Source organism: Ranitomeya variabilis, chromosome 7, assembly GCF_051348905.1.
Source record: "Ranitomeya variabilis isolate aRanVar5 chromosome 7, aRanVar5.hap1, whole genome shotgun sequence".
Taxonomy (NCBI): domain Eukaryota; kingdom Metazoa; phylum Chordata; class Amphibia; order Anura; family Dendrobatidae; genus Ranitomeya; species Ranitomeya variabilis.
Window position 1 is genome coordinate 233,950,149 of NC_135238.1, and position 15,203 is coordinate 233,965,351.

A 15,203-nucleotide genomic window follows, 5' to 3' on the forward strand; every position below is an offset into this window, starting at 1 on the left:
CTGTTGCCGCTGATCACTTAGTTGAGAAGCGGCGGCAGTGTGAGGGGGTTACCGGGGCTAGGCGTTCCGGTCCTCCCACCAAAGTCCTGTTCTGTGTTGGCGCCGCTGGTCAACAAGATCCTGATGCTAAGGATCAGCGGTGCCTCACAACAGCGAAAGATCAGCGGCGCCTGGTAGCAACCATGAAGCAGCGGAAAATATCAACTGATGATGCGGAGGGCACACATAAAACCAGGGGTGAGGTCACCTCCAGTTCTGTGGAGGAGACTCAGCCCCTTGTGCCTGATGATACGGAGGCCAAAGTGTCACCCCCTGTTGTCACTGGTCCAGCAGGAGTGAATGTGATGGTGGGTATGGATGAGGAAAACTCTTTGTCTAGTGGTGTGGTTGCTGGTTTGGTGGAGGGTGAGGAGGTTATGGAGGTGGGTAATGGTGATGCTGTTGGTGTGGATGTGGTCGCTGGTCCGGTTGCCCCCCCGGTGGTGGCAGCACCTGTCAGGAGTTATGCCGCTGTCACCTCCGGGGGAAATAGGGCGTCCTCCTCGTCTCTGGGCTCTGGGGACGGCATGTTGCAACGGCGTCTCCTGGAGGCTCTAAAGAGGGGAGAGAGATCACTAATGGTAGAGGGTCGAGAGGTTGATCTATCCTTCTGGATAGAGAGGCATGGCCTCGGGGCCTTCCGAGAGCAAAGAGGGGGGGATACAGTGTGGTCCCTCCCAACAGCCGGGCCGGGTAGTGTGCGTAGGAATGTGGTCCGTCTTCGGTGGAGGGGCAGTGATGCATGTCCTCCAAGGTCGAAGGTTGTGGAGCTCCTGCTGAGGATGGGCTTCAAGGCAATTGACATCTACGCCTTGATACATCCCTATTCCACACCTGAGTTTGATGTCAGCTTTGTTCGGCCGGAGGGGCTTGAACTTTTCTGGTCGAACTATGAGTTGGCAAAAAATGAGCCCGGCTGGCGAGACTTTGCCGTTCAGGCGGTGTCTCGCCAAAATCAAGTCAAGAAAGTGACCATGATGACGTGTAATGAGTCGCTTTCTTGTTATGACATCATGACGTGGCTTGGCCGGTATGGAGAGGTAGTGGAGATGCCAAAGAAAAACCGTGATGAGTTTGGTATCTGGTCAGGGGCCTGGACGTTTATGGTAAAACTTAAGCGTTCAGGTGGTACGGTTGCCCACATACCATCATCTGCCTTCCTGGGTAGGGATCATATCCTGGTCTTCTACCAGGGGCAACCGAAGCTCTGTCACAGGTGCGGCGACCCCACACACTTCAGCGCAAACTGCACTGTGCAGAAGTGTGCATTGTGTGGGGATGTCGGCCATCTTGCTGCATCTTGTGTGGAGATTAGGTGCCACCTGTGTGGTGAGTTAGGTCACCCATTCAGCCGTTGTCCTCGCTCCTTCGCTAATGCAGTCGTGACCCCGGTGGGAGAAAGCCGTGAGGCTGATTCTGCTGGGGAAGGGACTAGCAAGGGTGAGGGAGCTGAGGGGCCAAGGAAGAAAAGCAATAAAAAGACGCCTGCCCAGCTAAGGCGTCTAGACAACCGCAGACAGGATAGGGAGCTGGGCGAGCCTCAGGCTACTGGGGCGGCCCCTGTCCAGGATGCCAGTCTTGCTGCTGAGGCCCCAAGGGATGATGAGTTGGATGAGGAGGTCAGGAGGATCCACAGGGAGGAGAATGCCACTGCCTCAGAGTCCTCCCATTATGAAAGTATGGATGAGGATAATAGGCAGTGGCTAGAGGACAAGCGTAAACTCGGCACCAAAAAGAAGAGAAAGAAGGGAGAAAAAAAAAATCTTCTCTTACTCTGACCAAGGTACCTAAGGAAGGAAAAACCGACTCCCCTCTGGTTGGTCTTTCTAACCGGTTCCAAGCCCTTGAAAACATCTCTTCCTCTGAGGAGGAAGCTGAGGGTGAGGTTCTGGCTTCGGCGGGGCTCACAGGGGACGCCGAGTCTCCTTCTTCTGGGAACATAAGATCTTTGGAGGGAGGGACTGGCCCAGAGTCCGGAGACGAGGACGAAAAAAATAAAAAACGCGTGGAAATGGATACCTCCATGTCATTAAAGAGGGGGAAGGATTCCTCCTCTGAGGCAGAGGATAAGGGGAGTGGGAAAAAGAAAGCCATCTAACTCAATCACCAATGATGGCGGAACCCACTCCGTCGACGCTGGCGTCCATTAATGTCGCCAGCATAAAGTCAAATACAGCTAGATTTGCGGCCTTTGATTTTCTCAGCCGGGTTGAAGCTGACATTTTCTTTTTGCAAGAGACCAGGCTGCCAAACATGGCAGATGTGTTTAAAGCTAAGAGGGAGTGGAGACTCGGGCCCTCCTATTGGTCTCTTGTGGCTGAGCCGTATAGCGGAGTGGGGGTCCTTTTTACCGCACCGGTGGAATGCCGACGGGTTATTGAGTTAGAAATGGGGAGGTGCCTGATCTTAGATGTCCTCATGAAGGGACAAGAGCTCCGGCTCATTAACATCTATGGTCCCCAATCTAAGTGGGACCGAAAGTGTCTCTTTATGAGGATCAAGCCCTACCTTTTTACAAGTCGGCAGGTTGTCTTTGGAGGGGACTTCAATGCTGTCACGAGGCCCCGAGATAGAGGAGGTTCCAGAGACAAGCTGACTTATGATAGCGTCGCCCTTAATAGTATAGCTAGTGAGGCTCGCCTGGTGGATGTCCACATTCGGCACACCCCAGGCCACGAGGGGTTCACCTATCATAGAGGTAACTGTAGGTCCAGAATAGGTTTTATTTAAAGGAGGAAGCTGTCTCTTCAGCAGTGTCTGTTGTTGAGGTGGAGTTCTCCGACCACTGTTTAATTTTGTTTTCTCTGAATGTTACAGAGACCCTCCGGATGGGAAGAGGCTTTTGGAGGCTCAATTCGTCTCTCTTGGAAGAAGCGGAGATAAGACAGTCCTTTGAGGATTTTCTTCAGAGCCAGGTACCCTTACTGGATCTTTGTAGTAGTAGGTCAGAGTGGTTGGAGATGTTCAAGGAAAGGGTGGCGAGATTCTTCCGCCAGCTCTCGAGCCTCAGGAGTCTGAGAAGGTACCGCCTGTATCAGGGTCTGAGGAGGAAACTCGAGCATCTTGTCTCAACTGGAGGTAGCCGCGAGGAGATCGCCAGAGTGAAATCTTTGCTTAAGAGGTGTCAGTACGATAGACACGCATCTTTGGTTTTTGAGAGGGATTACGGGAAGTACCGCTCGCCCGACCCTTACAGAAACTGCAAGATGTCAGTGAATAGTAAAGTGGTTACAGGACTGGTCGACACTACGGGGTCCCTGAGGCGATCCAGATCAGGGATCCTGGAGGTTGTCAGATCCTTCTACTCGCACCTCTTGGGGAAGAGGGATCTTGATTGGGATGAGATGTCGGCTTTCCTGGCAGAAGCTGTCCCCGAACCAGGGGTAGACCCCTCTCTTGAGGTTTTGACAGAAATGATCAGGGAAGAGGAAGTTCAGTTGGCGATTGAAGGGCTTGCCCCCAAAAAATTGCCTGGTCCAGATGGCTTAACATCTGAATTCTATAAGACCTTTAAGGACGTTTTGGTTCCCCTCTTGACTGAGGTATTCAATGAGTGTCTTTCCTCGGGCACTCTGCCGAAGTCAATGAGGAGGTCTGCTCTGATCATCTTGTCAAAGGGTAAGGACCCGTCTTGCATTGAGAATTGGCGTCCCATAGCGCTTCTCAATGCAGACAGGAAGGTTCTGGCAAAGGTGCTGTTTAATCGGCTGGTGAAATTTGCACCCCGACTCCTTTCGGGGGCCCAGCATTGCTCTGTTCCAGGCCGCAGCACATTTAGTGCTGTGCTCTGTGTCCGAGAGGCAGTGGAGCAGGGTAGGGCTGGTTACTGGAAGGGGTACATGCTGTCACTGGACCAGGCAAAAGCGTTTGATCGGGTTAATCACGAGTACCTCTGGTCCGTCCTTCTGAGATATGGCCTGCCGGGGGGGTTTGTTGATTGGCTTAAGACCTTGTACAGTGGGGCAGAGAGTTTCCCGCTTGTGAATGGTTGGATTGGTAGCTCTTTTGAGGTTGGGTCCGGTGTTCGCCAGGGTTGTCCCTTGAGCCCGCTGCTGTATGTGTTTGCGATTGACCCTCTTCTTAGGAGGGTGGAGCGTGGACCGTTGGCCGGGATCGGGATGGATCAGGCAGCACCGGAAGCCACTCTGAGGGTGGTGGCGTATGCCGATGATGTCACTGTGTTTGCTTCCTCTCACGAGGAGGCAGGGTGGCTGATGTCAGAGGTAGATCACTACTCAGAGGCATCCGGGTCCAAGATCAACCGGGATAAGTGTGAGAGTCTCTGGCTGGGAGGAGGAGATCTTGGTTTTGAGCTCCCGGACACCCTTCCAGGACCCAAAGTCTCTGCAAAAGTCCTTGGCATCGAATTTGGCCAGGGGGATTACCCCAAACAAAATTGGGATAGCAGGCTAGAGATCGCCACTCAGAAGGTAAACCAATGGAAGGGTTGGTCTTTGACCCTAAGGGAAAGGGTAAACCTGATCAAAACTTGCCTGCTCCCTTTACTGATTTATCTGGGCAGTGTGTGCATCTTGCCGGAATCTCTCTGGACTCGGGTCTACAGTTTGTTCTTCCAACTGTTATGGGGGAATAGACTGAACCTGGTCAAGAGGGAGGTTACTTACCGTACGAGGAGACTAGGAGGGTTGGGTATGGTCAACGCTGTGGTATTCCTTGTGGATACCTTCATTAAGATCAATATCGCAAACCTCTGGAAAGAGAGGGCTCCTCCGTGGGTATTCTCCTGTAGGGGATGGTTTCAGCCTTTCTTCCAGGAATGGGAGACAGGAGGGCAAGTGAAGGATCTTCGCACACCGCATGGACATCTTCCGGCTTACGCTACCTTGGTTCTGAAGGTAATTCGTCGGTGGGGTCTGGGAATGTGGGAGATCAGGACTCTGCCAAGGAAACTACTTGACAGCAGGGTTCTGTTGACCCATTTCCAGAGGCCTCTGGCGCTCAGGGACTGCCCAAGTCGGGATCTTGGGGTGGGTTTGCATCTTTTGAATTCTATCCGGATCCCCTCGAAGTTTTGGGACTTGGCTTGGCGCTGCTTCCATGGGAAACTGTTGTGAAATTGGATTTTGGGCTCCCCCGGTGGCCACTGGTGGAATTGAACTGGTGTGCATCATCCCCTCTGTTCACCTGTTTCCATCAGGATGTGGGAGTCGCTATTTAACCTTGCTCCTCTGTCACTTCCATGCCGGTCAACATTGTAATCAGAAGCCTTTCTGTGCATGTTCCTGCTGCTAGACAACTCCCAGCTAAGTTGGACTTTTGTCCTCGTTTGTTTTTGCATTTTGTTCCAGTTCACTGCTGTAGTTTCGTTTCTGTGTCTGGAAAGCTCTTGTGATCTGAAATTGCCACTCTGATGTTATGAGTTAATACTAGAGTCTTAAAGTAATTTCAGGATGGTATTTTGATAGGGTTTTCAGCTGACCATGAAAGTGCCCTTTCTGTCTTCCTGCTATCTAGTAAGCGGACCTCAATTTTGCTAAACCTATTTTCATACTACGTTTGTCATTTCATCTAAAATCACCGCCAATATATGTGGGGGCCTCTGTCTGCCTATCGGGGAAACTTCTCTAGAGGTGAGCCAGGACTATATTTTCCTCTGCCAGGATTAGTTAGTCCTCCGGCCGGCGCTGGGCGTCTAGGGATAAAAAACGTAGGCAACGCTACCCGGCTACTGTTAGTTGTGCGGCAGGTTTAGTTCATGGTCAGTTTAGTTTCCATCCTTCCAAGAGCTAGTACTTATGTTTGCTGGGCTATGTTCTCTTGCCATTGAGAACCATAACAGTTTGACCGGCCAAAAAAGGGTTAAATTAATTGACAGAGAAAGGAGAGAAAAGAGAAGTCTGCTGAAGATTTTTTTTTTTTTTTTTTTTTTCCCCTTCCCTTCAGTTCTGAGTGTGCTTGTAATTGAATCTCTTGCAAGTCTGCCTATATTGCAGCCTTTCTCTCTCTCTCTCTCCTTCTAATCCTGGAATGGCTCTGTGTTCACCTGTTTAAAATGGATATTCATAGTTTAGCTGGAGGTTTGAATAATCTCACCACGAAAGTTCAAAATTTACAAGATTTTGTTGTTCATGTTCCTATATCTGAACCTAGAATTCCTTTGCCTGAATTTTTCTCGGGGAATAGATCTTGCTTTCAAAATTTCAAAAATAATTGCAAGTTGTTTTTGTCCCTGAAATCTCGCTCTGCTGGAGATCCTGCTCAGCAGGTCAGGATTGTGATTTCCTTGCTCCGGGGCGACCCTCAAGATTGGGCTTTTGCATTGGCTCCAGGGGATCCTGCGTTGCTCAATGTGGATGCGTTTTTTCTGGCCTTGGGGTTGCTTTATGAGGAACCTCAGTTAGAGCTTCAGGCGGAAAAGGCCTTGATGTCCCTATCTCAGGGGCAAGACGAAGCTGAAAAATACTGCCAGAAATTCCGTAAATGGGCTGTGTTTACTCAGTGGAATGAGTGCGCCCTGGCGGCGAATTTCAGAGAGGGTCTCTCTGATGCCATTAAGGATGTTATGGTGGGGTTCCCTGTGCCTGCGGGTCTGAATGAGTCCATGACAATGGCTATCCAGATCGATAGGCGTCTGCGGGAGCGCAAACCTGTGCACCATTTGGCGGTGTCTACTGAGAAGACGCCAGAGAATATGGAATGTGATAGAATTCTGTCCAGAAGTGAACGGCAGAATTTAAGACGAAAAAATGGGTTGTGCTTCTATTGCGGTGATTCAACTCATGTTATATCAGCATGCTCTAAGCGTACTAAGAAGCTTGATAAGTCTGTTTCAATTGGCACTTTACCGTCTAAGTTTATTCTATCTGTGACCCTGATTTGTTCTTTATCATCTATTACCGCGGATGCCTATGTCGACTCTGGCGCCGCTTTGAGTCTTATGGATTGGTCCTTTGCCAAACGCTGTGGGTATGATTTGGAGCCTCTTGAAACTCCTATACCCCTGAAGGGGATTGACTCCACCCCATTGGCTAGTAATAAACCACAATACTGGACACAAGTAACTATGCGGATTAATCCGGATCATCAGGAGATTATTCGCTTTCTTGTGCTGTATAACCTACATGATGTGTTGGTGCTTGGATTGCCATGGCTGCAATCTCATAACCCAGTCCTTGACTGGAAAGCTATGTCTGTGTTAAGCTGGGGATGTAAGGGGAAGCATGGGGACGTACCTGTGGTTTCCATTTCATCATCTATTCCCTCTGAGATTCCTGAATTCTTGACTGAATATCGTGACGTTTTTGAAGAACCTAAGCTTGGTTCATTACCTCCGCACCGGGAGTGCGATTGTGCCATAGATTTGATTCCGGGTAGTAAATACCCTAAGGGTCGTTTATTTAATCTGTCTGTGCCTGAACATGCTGCTATGCGAGAATATATAAAGGAGTCCTTGGAAAAGGGACATATTCGTCCTTCGTCATCTCCCTTAGGAGCCGGTTTTTTCTTTGTGGCTAAGAAAGATGGCTCTTTGAGACCGTGTATTGATTATCGGCTTTTGAATAAAATCACGGTTAAATATCAATATCCGTTGCCACTGCTGACTGATTTGTTTGCTCGCATAAAGGGGGCCAAGTGGTTCTCTAAGATAGATCTCCGTGGGGCGTATAATTTGGTGCGAATTAAGCAGGGGGATGAGTGGAAAACCGCATTTAATACGCCCGAGGGCCACTTTGAGTATTTGGTGATGCCTTTTGGTCTTTCAAATGCCCCTTCAGTCTTTCAGTCCTTTATGCATGACATTTTCCGTGATTATTTGGATAAATTTATGATTGTGTATCTGGATGATATTTTGATTTTTTCGGATGACTGGGACTCTCATGTCCAGCAGGTCAGGAGGGTTTTTCAGGTTTTGCGGTCTAATTCCTTGTGTGTGAAGGGTTCTAAGTGCGTTTTTGGGGTTCAAAAGATTTCCTTTTTGGGATATATTTTTTCCCCCTCTTCCATCGAGATGGATCCTGTCAAGGTTCAGGCTATTTGTGATTGGACGCAGCCCTCTTCTCTTAAGAGTCTTCAGAAATTTTTGGGCTTTGCTAACTTTTATCGTCGATTTATTGCTTTGCTTTTCTGATGTTGTTAAACCATTGACTGATTTGACTAAGAAGGGTGCTGATGTTGCTGATTGGTCCCCTGCTGCTGTGGAGGCCTTTCGGGAGCTTAAGCGCCGCTTTTCTTCCGCCCCTGTGTTGCGTCAGCCTGATGTTGCTCTTCCTTTTCAGGTTGAGGTCGACGCTTCTGAAATCGGAGCTGGGGCAGTTTTGTCGCAGAGAAGTTCCGATTGTTCCGTGATGAGACCTTGTGCCTTTTTCTCGCGTAAATTTTCGCCCGCCGAGCGGAATTATGATGTTGGGAATCGGGAGCTTTTGGCCATGAAGTGGGCTTTTGAGGAGTGGCGTCATTGGCTTGAGGGGGCTAGACATCAGGTGGTGGTATTGACTGACCACAAAAATCTAATTTATCTTGAGTCCGCCAGACGCCTGAATCCTAGACAGGCGCGCTGGTCGTTGTTTTTCTCTCGGTTTAATTTTGTGGTGTCCTACCTGCCGGGTTCTAAGAATGTTAAGGCGGATGCCCTTTCTAGGAGTTTTGAGCCTGACTCCCCTGGTAACTCTGAACCTACAGGTATCCTTAAGGATGGAGTGATATTGTCTGCCGTTTCTCCAGACCTGCGGCGGGCCTTGCAGGAGTTTCAGGCGGATAGACCTGATCGTTGCCCACCTGGTAGACTGTTTGTTCCTGATGATTGGACCAGTAAAGTCATTTCTGAGGTTCATTCTTCTGCGTTGACAGGTCATCCTGGAATCTTTGGTACCAGGGATTTGGTGGCAAGGTCCTTCTGGTGGCCTTCCCTGTCTCGAGATGTGCGAGGCTTTGTGCAGTCTTGTGACGTTTGTGCTCGGGCCAAGCCTTGTTGTTCTCGGGCTAGTGGATTGTTGTTGCCCTTGCTTATCCCGAAGAGGCCCTGGACGCACATCTCGATGGATTTTATTTCGGATCTTCCTGTTTCTCAGAAGATGTCTGTCATCTGGGTGGTGTGTGACCGTTTCTCTAAGATGGTCCATTTGGTTCCCCTGCCTAAGTTGCCTTCTTCTTCCGAGTTGGTTCCTCTGTTTTTTCAAAATGTGGTCCGTTTGCATGGTATTCCGGAGAATATAGTTTCTGACAGAGGAACCCAATTCGTGTCTAGATTTTGGCGAGCATTCTGTGCTAGGATGGGCATAGCTTTGTCTTTCTCGTCTGCTTTCCATCCTCAGACTAATGGCCAGACCGAGCGGACGAATCAGACCTTGGAGACATATTTGAGGTGTTTTGTGTCTGCAGATCAGGATGATTGGGTTGCTTTTTTGCCTTTAGCGGAGTTTGCCCTCAATAATCGGGCCAGCTCTGCCACCTTGGTGTCTCCTTTTTTCTGTAATTCGGGGTTTCATCCTCGATTTTCTTCTGGTCAGGTGGAATCTTCGGATTGTCCTGGAGTGGATGCTGTGGTGGAGAGGTTGCATCAGATTTGGGGGCAGGTAGTGGACAATTTGAAGTTGTCCCAGGAGAAGACTCAGCTTTTTGCCAACCGCCGGCGTCGGGTTGGTCCTCGGCTTTGTGTTGGGGACTTGGTGTGGTTGTCTTCTCGTTTTGTCCCTATGAGGGTTTCTTCTCCTAAGTTTAAGCCTCGGTTCATCGGCCCGTACAAGATATTGGAGATTCTTAACCCTGTGTCCTTCCGTTTGGACCTCCCTGCATCTTTTTCTATTCATAATGTTTTTCATCGGTCATTGTTGCGCAGGTATGAGGTACCGGTTGTGCCTTCCGTTGAGCCTCCTGCTCCGGTGTTGGTTGAGGGCGAGTTGGAGTACGTTGTGGAAAAAATCTTGGACTCCCGTGTTTCCAGACGGAAACTCCAGTATCTGGTCAAATGGAAGGGATACGGTCAGGAGGATAATTCTTGGGTGACTGCCTCTGATGTTCATGCCTCCGATCTGGTCCGTGCCTTTCATAGGGCTCATCCTGATCGCCCTGGTGGTTCTGGTGAGGGTTCGGTGCCCCCTCCTTGAGGGGGGGGTACTGTTGTGAAATTGGATTTTGGGCTCCCCCGGTGGCCACTGGTGGAATTGAACTGGTGTGCATCATCCCCTCTGTTCACCTGTTTCCATCAGGATGTGGGAGTCGCTATTTAACCTTGCTCCTCTGTCACTTCCATGCCGGTCAACATTGTAATCAGAAGCCTTTCTGTGCATGTTCCTGCTGCTAGACAACTCCCAGCTAAGTTGGACTTTTGTCCTCGTTTGTTTTTGCATTTTGTTCCAGTTCACTGCTGTAGTTTCGTTTCTGTGTCTGGAAAGCTCTTGTGATCTGAAATTGCCACTCTGATGTTATGAGTTAATACTAGAGTCTTAAAGTAATTTCAGGATGGTATTTTGATAGGGTTTTCAGCTGACCATGAAAGTGCCCTTTCTGTCTTCCTGCCATCTAGTAAGCGGACCTCAATTTTGCTAAACCTATTTTCATACTACGTTTGTCATTTCATCTAAAATCACCGCCAATATATGTGGGGGCCTCTGTCTGCCTATCGGGGAAACTTCTCTAGAGGTGAGCCAGGACTATATTTTCCTCTGCCAGGATTAGTTAGTCCTCCGGCCGGCGCTGGGCGTCTAGGGATAAAAAACGTAGGCAACGCTACCCGGCTACTGTTATTTGTGAGGCAGGTTTAGTTCATGGTCAGTTTAGTTTCCATCCTTCCAAGAGCTAGTACTTATGTTTGCTGGGCTATGTTCTCTTGCCATTGAGAACCATAACAGGAAACTGTGTGTGAGGGACAATCTGAAGTGTAGGAGCTCTGAGGACAGGAATTGTCCTCGGGAGCATTGTGGTACCTTGCTGGAAAGCATGGACCACTTCCTGCTTCATTGTCCCTTCAACACAGAGGTGTACAACAGGGTGGGCGCCTTCATTGGCTGGTCTCGGCTGGCCGGTCTCTCCTATGCGGAATGGGCCTATGGAGCATTCGGAGACCTGGGTGGTCGGGACCGCTGCACCTTATTTCTAGTTAGCGCACTGGTTAGGTATCACACGTGGAACGCACGGTGCTTAGTATCAACGCAACGAAAAATCCTCCCCGTGGATGATGTGTTTAGGACCATACTCGGTGACCTGGTGAAGGTGCGCTCTCTGGAGTATGGGAGACTGGGCACACGGAGGGCTGCGCTCCTCTGGAGGGGCTTTTCTTTTAGTGTGCCCTAGTCTGGTCATCTCCTTTCCTGGTGGTGGGCTGCTGCTGACACTGTAGATTTTTGTTTTGTTTGATTATACAGTGATGTAGGGCTGCAGGCGCCGAACTTGGGCTTCGTGATTTGTGATTATTGTGGTGTGTGCTGCTGTATATATTGTATATATTGTATATGGGGATATAGATTTGGGTGTAGGTGTTAGGTTGGGTGGTGGGAAAAGGGGGGAGGTGGGATTATCTTGTGGGACTATGGGACACTGGGTTGTTTGGCACTGCCTGATCTGGCCTATGGACGTTGGACATGGACTGAGGCATGAGACGCAGGACCAGCTCTCAGGTCAGTGCGGGGGGTTGGGAATGGAGGATAGCTTAGTATTGTATATATTTGTTTAATTTGTAGTTATTTTATTTAAAACTAAAAAAAAAAAAAAAAAAGTTCATGTACAGGTCCTTCTCAAAAAATTAGCATATAGTGTAAAATTTCATTATTTACCATAATGTAATGATTACAATTAAACTTTCATATATTATAGATTCATTATCCACCAACTGAAATTTGTCAGGTCTTTTATTGTTTTAATACTGATGATTTTGGCATACAACTCCTGAAAACCCAAAAAACCTGTCTCAATAAATTAGCATATTTCAACCGTCCAATCAAATAAAAGTGTTTTTTAATAACAAACAAAAAGACCGTCAAATAATAATGTTCAGTTATGCACTCAATACTTGGTCGGGAATCCTTTGGCAGAAATGACTGCTTCAATGTGGCGTGGCATGGAGGCAATCAGCCTGTGACACTGCTGAGATGTTATGGAGGCCCAGGATGCTTCAATAGCGGCCTTAAGCTCATCCAGAGTGTTGGGTCTTGCGTCTCTCAACTTTCTCTTCACAATATCCCACAGATTCTCTATGGGGTTCAGGTCAGGAGAGTTGGCAGGCCAATTGAGCACAGTAATACCATGGTCAGTAAACCATTTACCAGTGGTTTTGGCACTGTGAGCAGGTGCCAGGTCGTGCTGAAAAATGAAATCTTCATCTCCATAAAGCATTTCAGCATTCCCCAGGTAAAGCCACTTTTGAACCATAAACAGCGGCAGAAGCGCCTGACCTGGGCTACAGAGAAGCAGCACTGGACTGTTGCTAAGTGGTCCCAAGTACTTTTTTCTGATGAAAGCAAATTTTGCATGTCATTCGGAAATCAAGGTGCCAGAGTCTGGAGGAAGACTGGGGAGAAGGAAATGCCAAAATGCCTGAAGTCCAGTGTCAAGTACCCACAGTCAGTGATGGTGTGGGGTGCCATGTCAGCTGCTGGTGTTGCTCCACTGTGTTTCATCAAGGGCAGGGTCAATGCAGCTAGCTATCAGGAGATTTTGGAGCACTTCATGCTTCCATCGGCTGAAATGCTTTATGGAGATGAAGATTTCATTTTCCAGCACGACCTGGCACCTGCTCACAGTGCCAAAACCACTGGTAAATGGTTTACTGACCATGGTATTACTGTGCTCAATTGGCCTGCCAACTCTCCTGACCTGAACCCCATAGAGAATCTGTGGGATATTGTGAAGAGAAAGTTGAGAGACGCAAGACCCAACACTCTGGATGAGCTTAAGGCCGCTATTGAAGCATCCTGGGCCTCCATAACATCTCAGCAGTGTCACAGGCTGATTGCCTCCATGCCACGCCGCATTGAAGCAGTCATTTCTGCCAAAGGATTCCCGACCAAGTATTGAGTGCATAACTGAACATTATTATTTGATGGTTTTTTTGTTTGTTATTAAAAAACACTTTTATTTGATTGGACGGGTGAAATATGCTAATTTATTGAGACAGGTTTTTTGGGTTATCAGGAGTTGTATGCCAAAATCATCAGTATTAAAACAATAAAAGACCTGACAAATTTCAGTTGGTGGATAATGAATCTATAATATATGAAAGTTTAATTGTAATCATTACATTATGGTAAATAATGAAATTTAACACTATATGCTAATTTTTTGAGAAGGACCTGTATATAGTCTTTGTTTGCCATTGTTTATTTTATTTGTTATTATTATTTTGTTTGGTGACCGGACCAGAAGGTCAAAGTAGTTATTATTCTGTATATACTGTGTGAGAGGAGAGAATGAGCGGCTGGACCAGTGTTCAGTATACTGATTATTTTCTGGCTAATATTTTTGTTATGTTTTCTGCTATTATTGTTGTTATGTTTTTCATTTTTATAATAAAAGATCTACAGGAGGTAACTCAGGATCAGTAATGTAATGTATGTACACAGTGACTGCACCAGCAGAATAGTGAGTGCAGCTCTGGAGTATAATACAGGATGTAACTCAGGATCAGTAGTGTAATGTATGTACACAGTGACTGCACCAGCAGAATAGTGAGTGCAGCTCTGGGGTATAATACAGGATGTAACTCAGGATCAGTAATGTATGTATGTACACAGTGACTGCACCAGCAGAATAGTGAGTGCAGCTCTGGGGTATAATACAGGATGTAACTCAGGATCAGTAATGTAATGTATGTACACAGTGACTGCACCAGCAGAATAGTGAGTGCAGCTCTGGAGTATAATACAGGATGTAACTCAGGATCAGTAATGTAATGTCTGTACACAGTGACTGCACCAGCAGAATAGTGAGTGCAGCTCTGGGGTATAATACAGGATGTAACTCAGGATCAGTAATGTAATGTATGTACACAGTGACTGCACCAGCAGAATAGTGAGTGCAGCTCTGGGGTATAATACAGGATGTAACTCAGGATCAGTAATGTAATGTATGTACACAGTGACTACACCAGCAGAATAGTGAGTGCAGCTCTGGGGTATAATACCGGATGTAACTCAGGATCAGTAATGTAATGTATGTACACAGTGACTGCACCAGCAGAATAGTGAGTGCAGCTCTGGGGTATAATACAGGATGTAACTCAGGATCAGTAATGTAATGTATGTACACAGTGACTGCACCAGCAGAATAATGAGTGCAGCTCTGGGGTATAATACAGGATGTAACTCAGGATCAGTAATGTAATGTATGTACACAGTGACTGCACCAGCAGAATAGTGAGTGCAGCTCTGGAGTATAATACAGGATGTAACTCTGGATCAGTAATGTAATGTATGTACACAGTGACTGCACCAGCAGAATAGTGAGTGCAGCTCTGGGGTATAATACTCAAGATCAGTACAGGAAATATAAGGAATGTTGTGTAATCCGAGGTTTTAGACTGATTTTCTTATTAGACTGTTGCCCATTCATGTCTGTGTTAAATCCACATGATACTTACATGCCATTGGTGAAATCGTGCATCAGGGGGCGCATGCTGGTGAATGTCAATATCGGGAGCAGAGCAAATGGGAGCTAGAAAACAATAGGTTAAACAATGACGCGTTGTCCATCAGCTCCAGCTCTACCGCTCCGGTCTCCTGCCGGCCTCTGCTTACTTTCCTGCAGCGATGACATCACATACAGCCACACAGCTGCTGCAGCCAATCACTGGTCTCATGCGCTATATGCGGGCACACTGATTGGCTGGATGTATCTGATGTCATCGCTGCAGGGAATTAAGCAGAATGTCAGGAATTGCAGCAGCGGCAGAACTGCAGGATAACACTGGATACATCTAGGGATAATATTACAGCGGCGCGAGGCATTAAGTGCCTCAATATCTGGTGATGTCGCAAACTAGAATATTCTGATTTTACCAAGATGCTTTGTAGAACATTAAGCAAATCGTTCATTTTCGACAGGTACGAGATATCTTGAAACAAGGCCACAAATATGGTGGGTATGATGGCGCAGGACCTGGTGAAAAGGACTCGGTAGAAACGGGACCACTTCAGGTTCAAGAATCCCTGGATATAATAAAAAAGTGTAGGTTATAAGTGCGAAGGTGGAGGAGGAGCAATAACGACCTCACA

General features: G+C 47.7%; 1 protein-coding gene across 1 annotated transcript in view; it reads right to left on the reverse strand.

The window, feature by feature from the left end:
- The window catches only part of SLC11A1 (solute carrier family 11 member 1), a 55,889-nt gene that overhangs the window by 3,696 nt on the left and 36,990 nt on the right, over positions 1 to 15,203 (reverse strand). Inside the window, exons 12-13 of the mRNA XM_077273200.1 lie at positions 14,988 to 15,137; positions 14,570 to 14,643 (exon numbers count right to left, since the gene is read on the reverse strand). Coding sequence (XP_077129315.1) covers positions 14,570 to 14,643; positions 14,988 to 15,137 — 224 coding nt within the window. The remainder of the gene's footprint in view (positions 1 to 14,569; positions 14,644 to 14,987; positions 15,138 to 15,203) is intronic.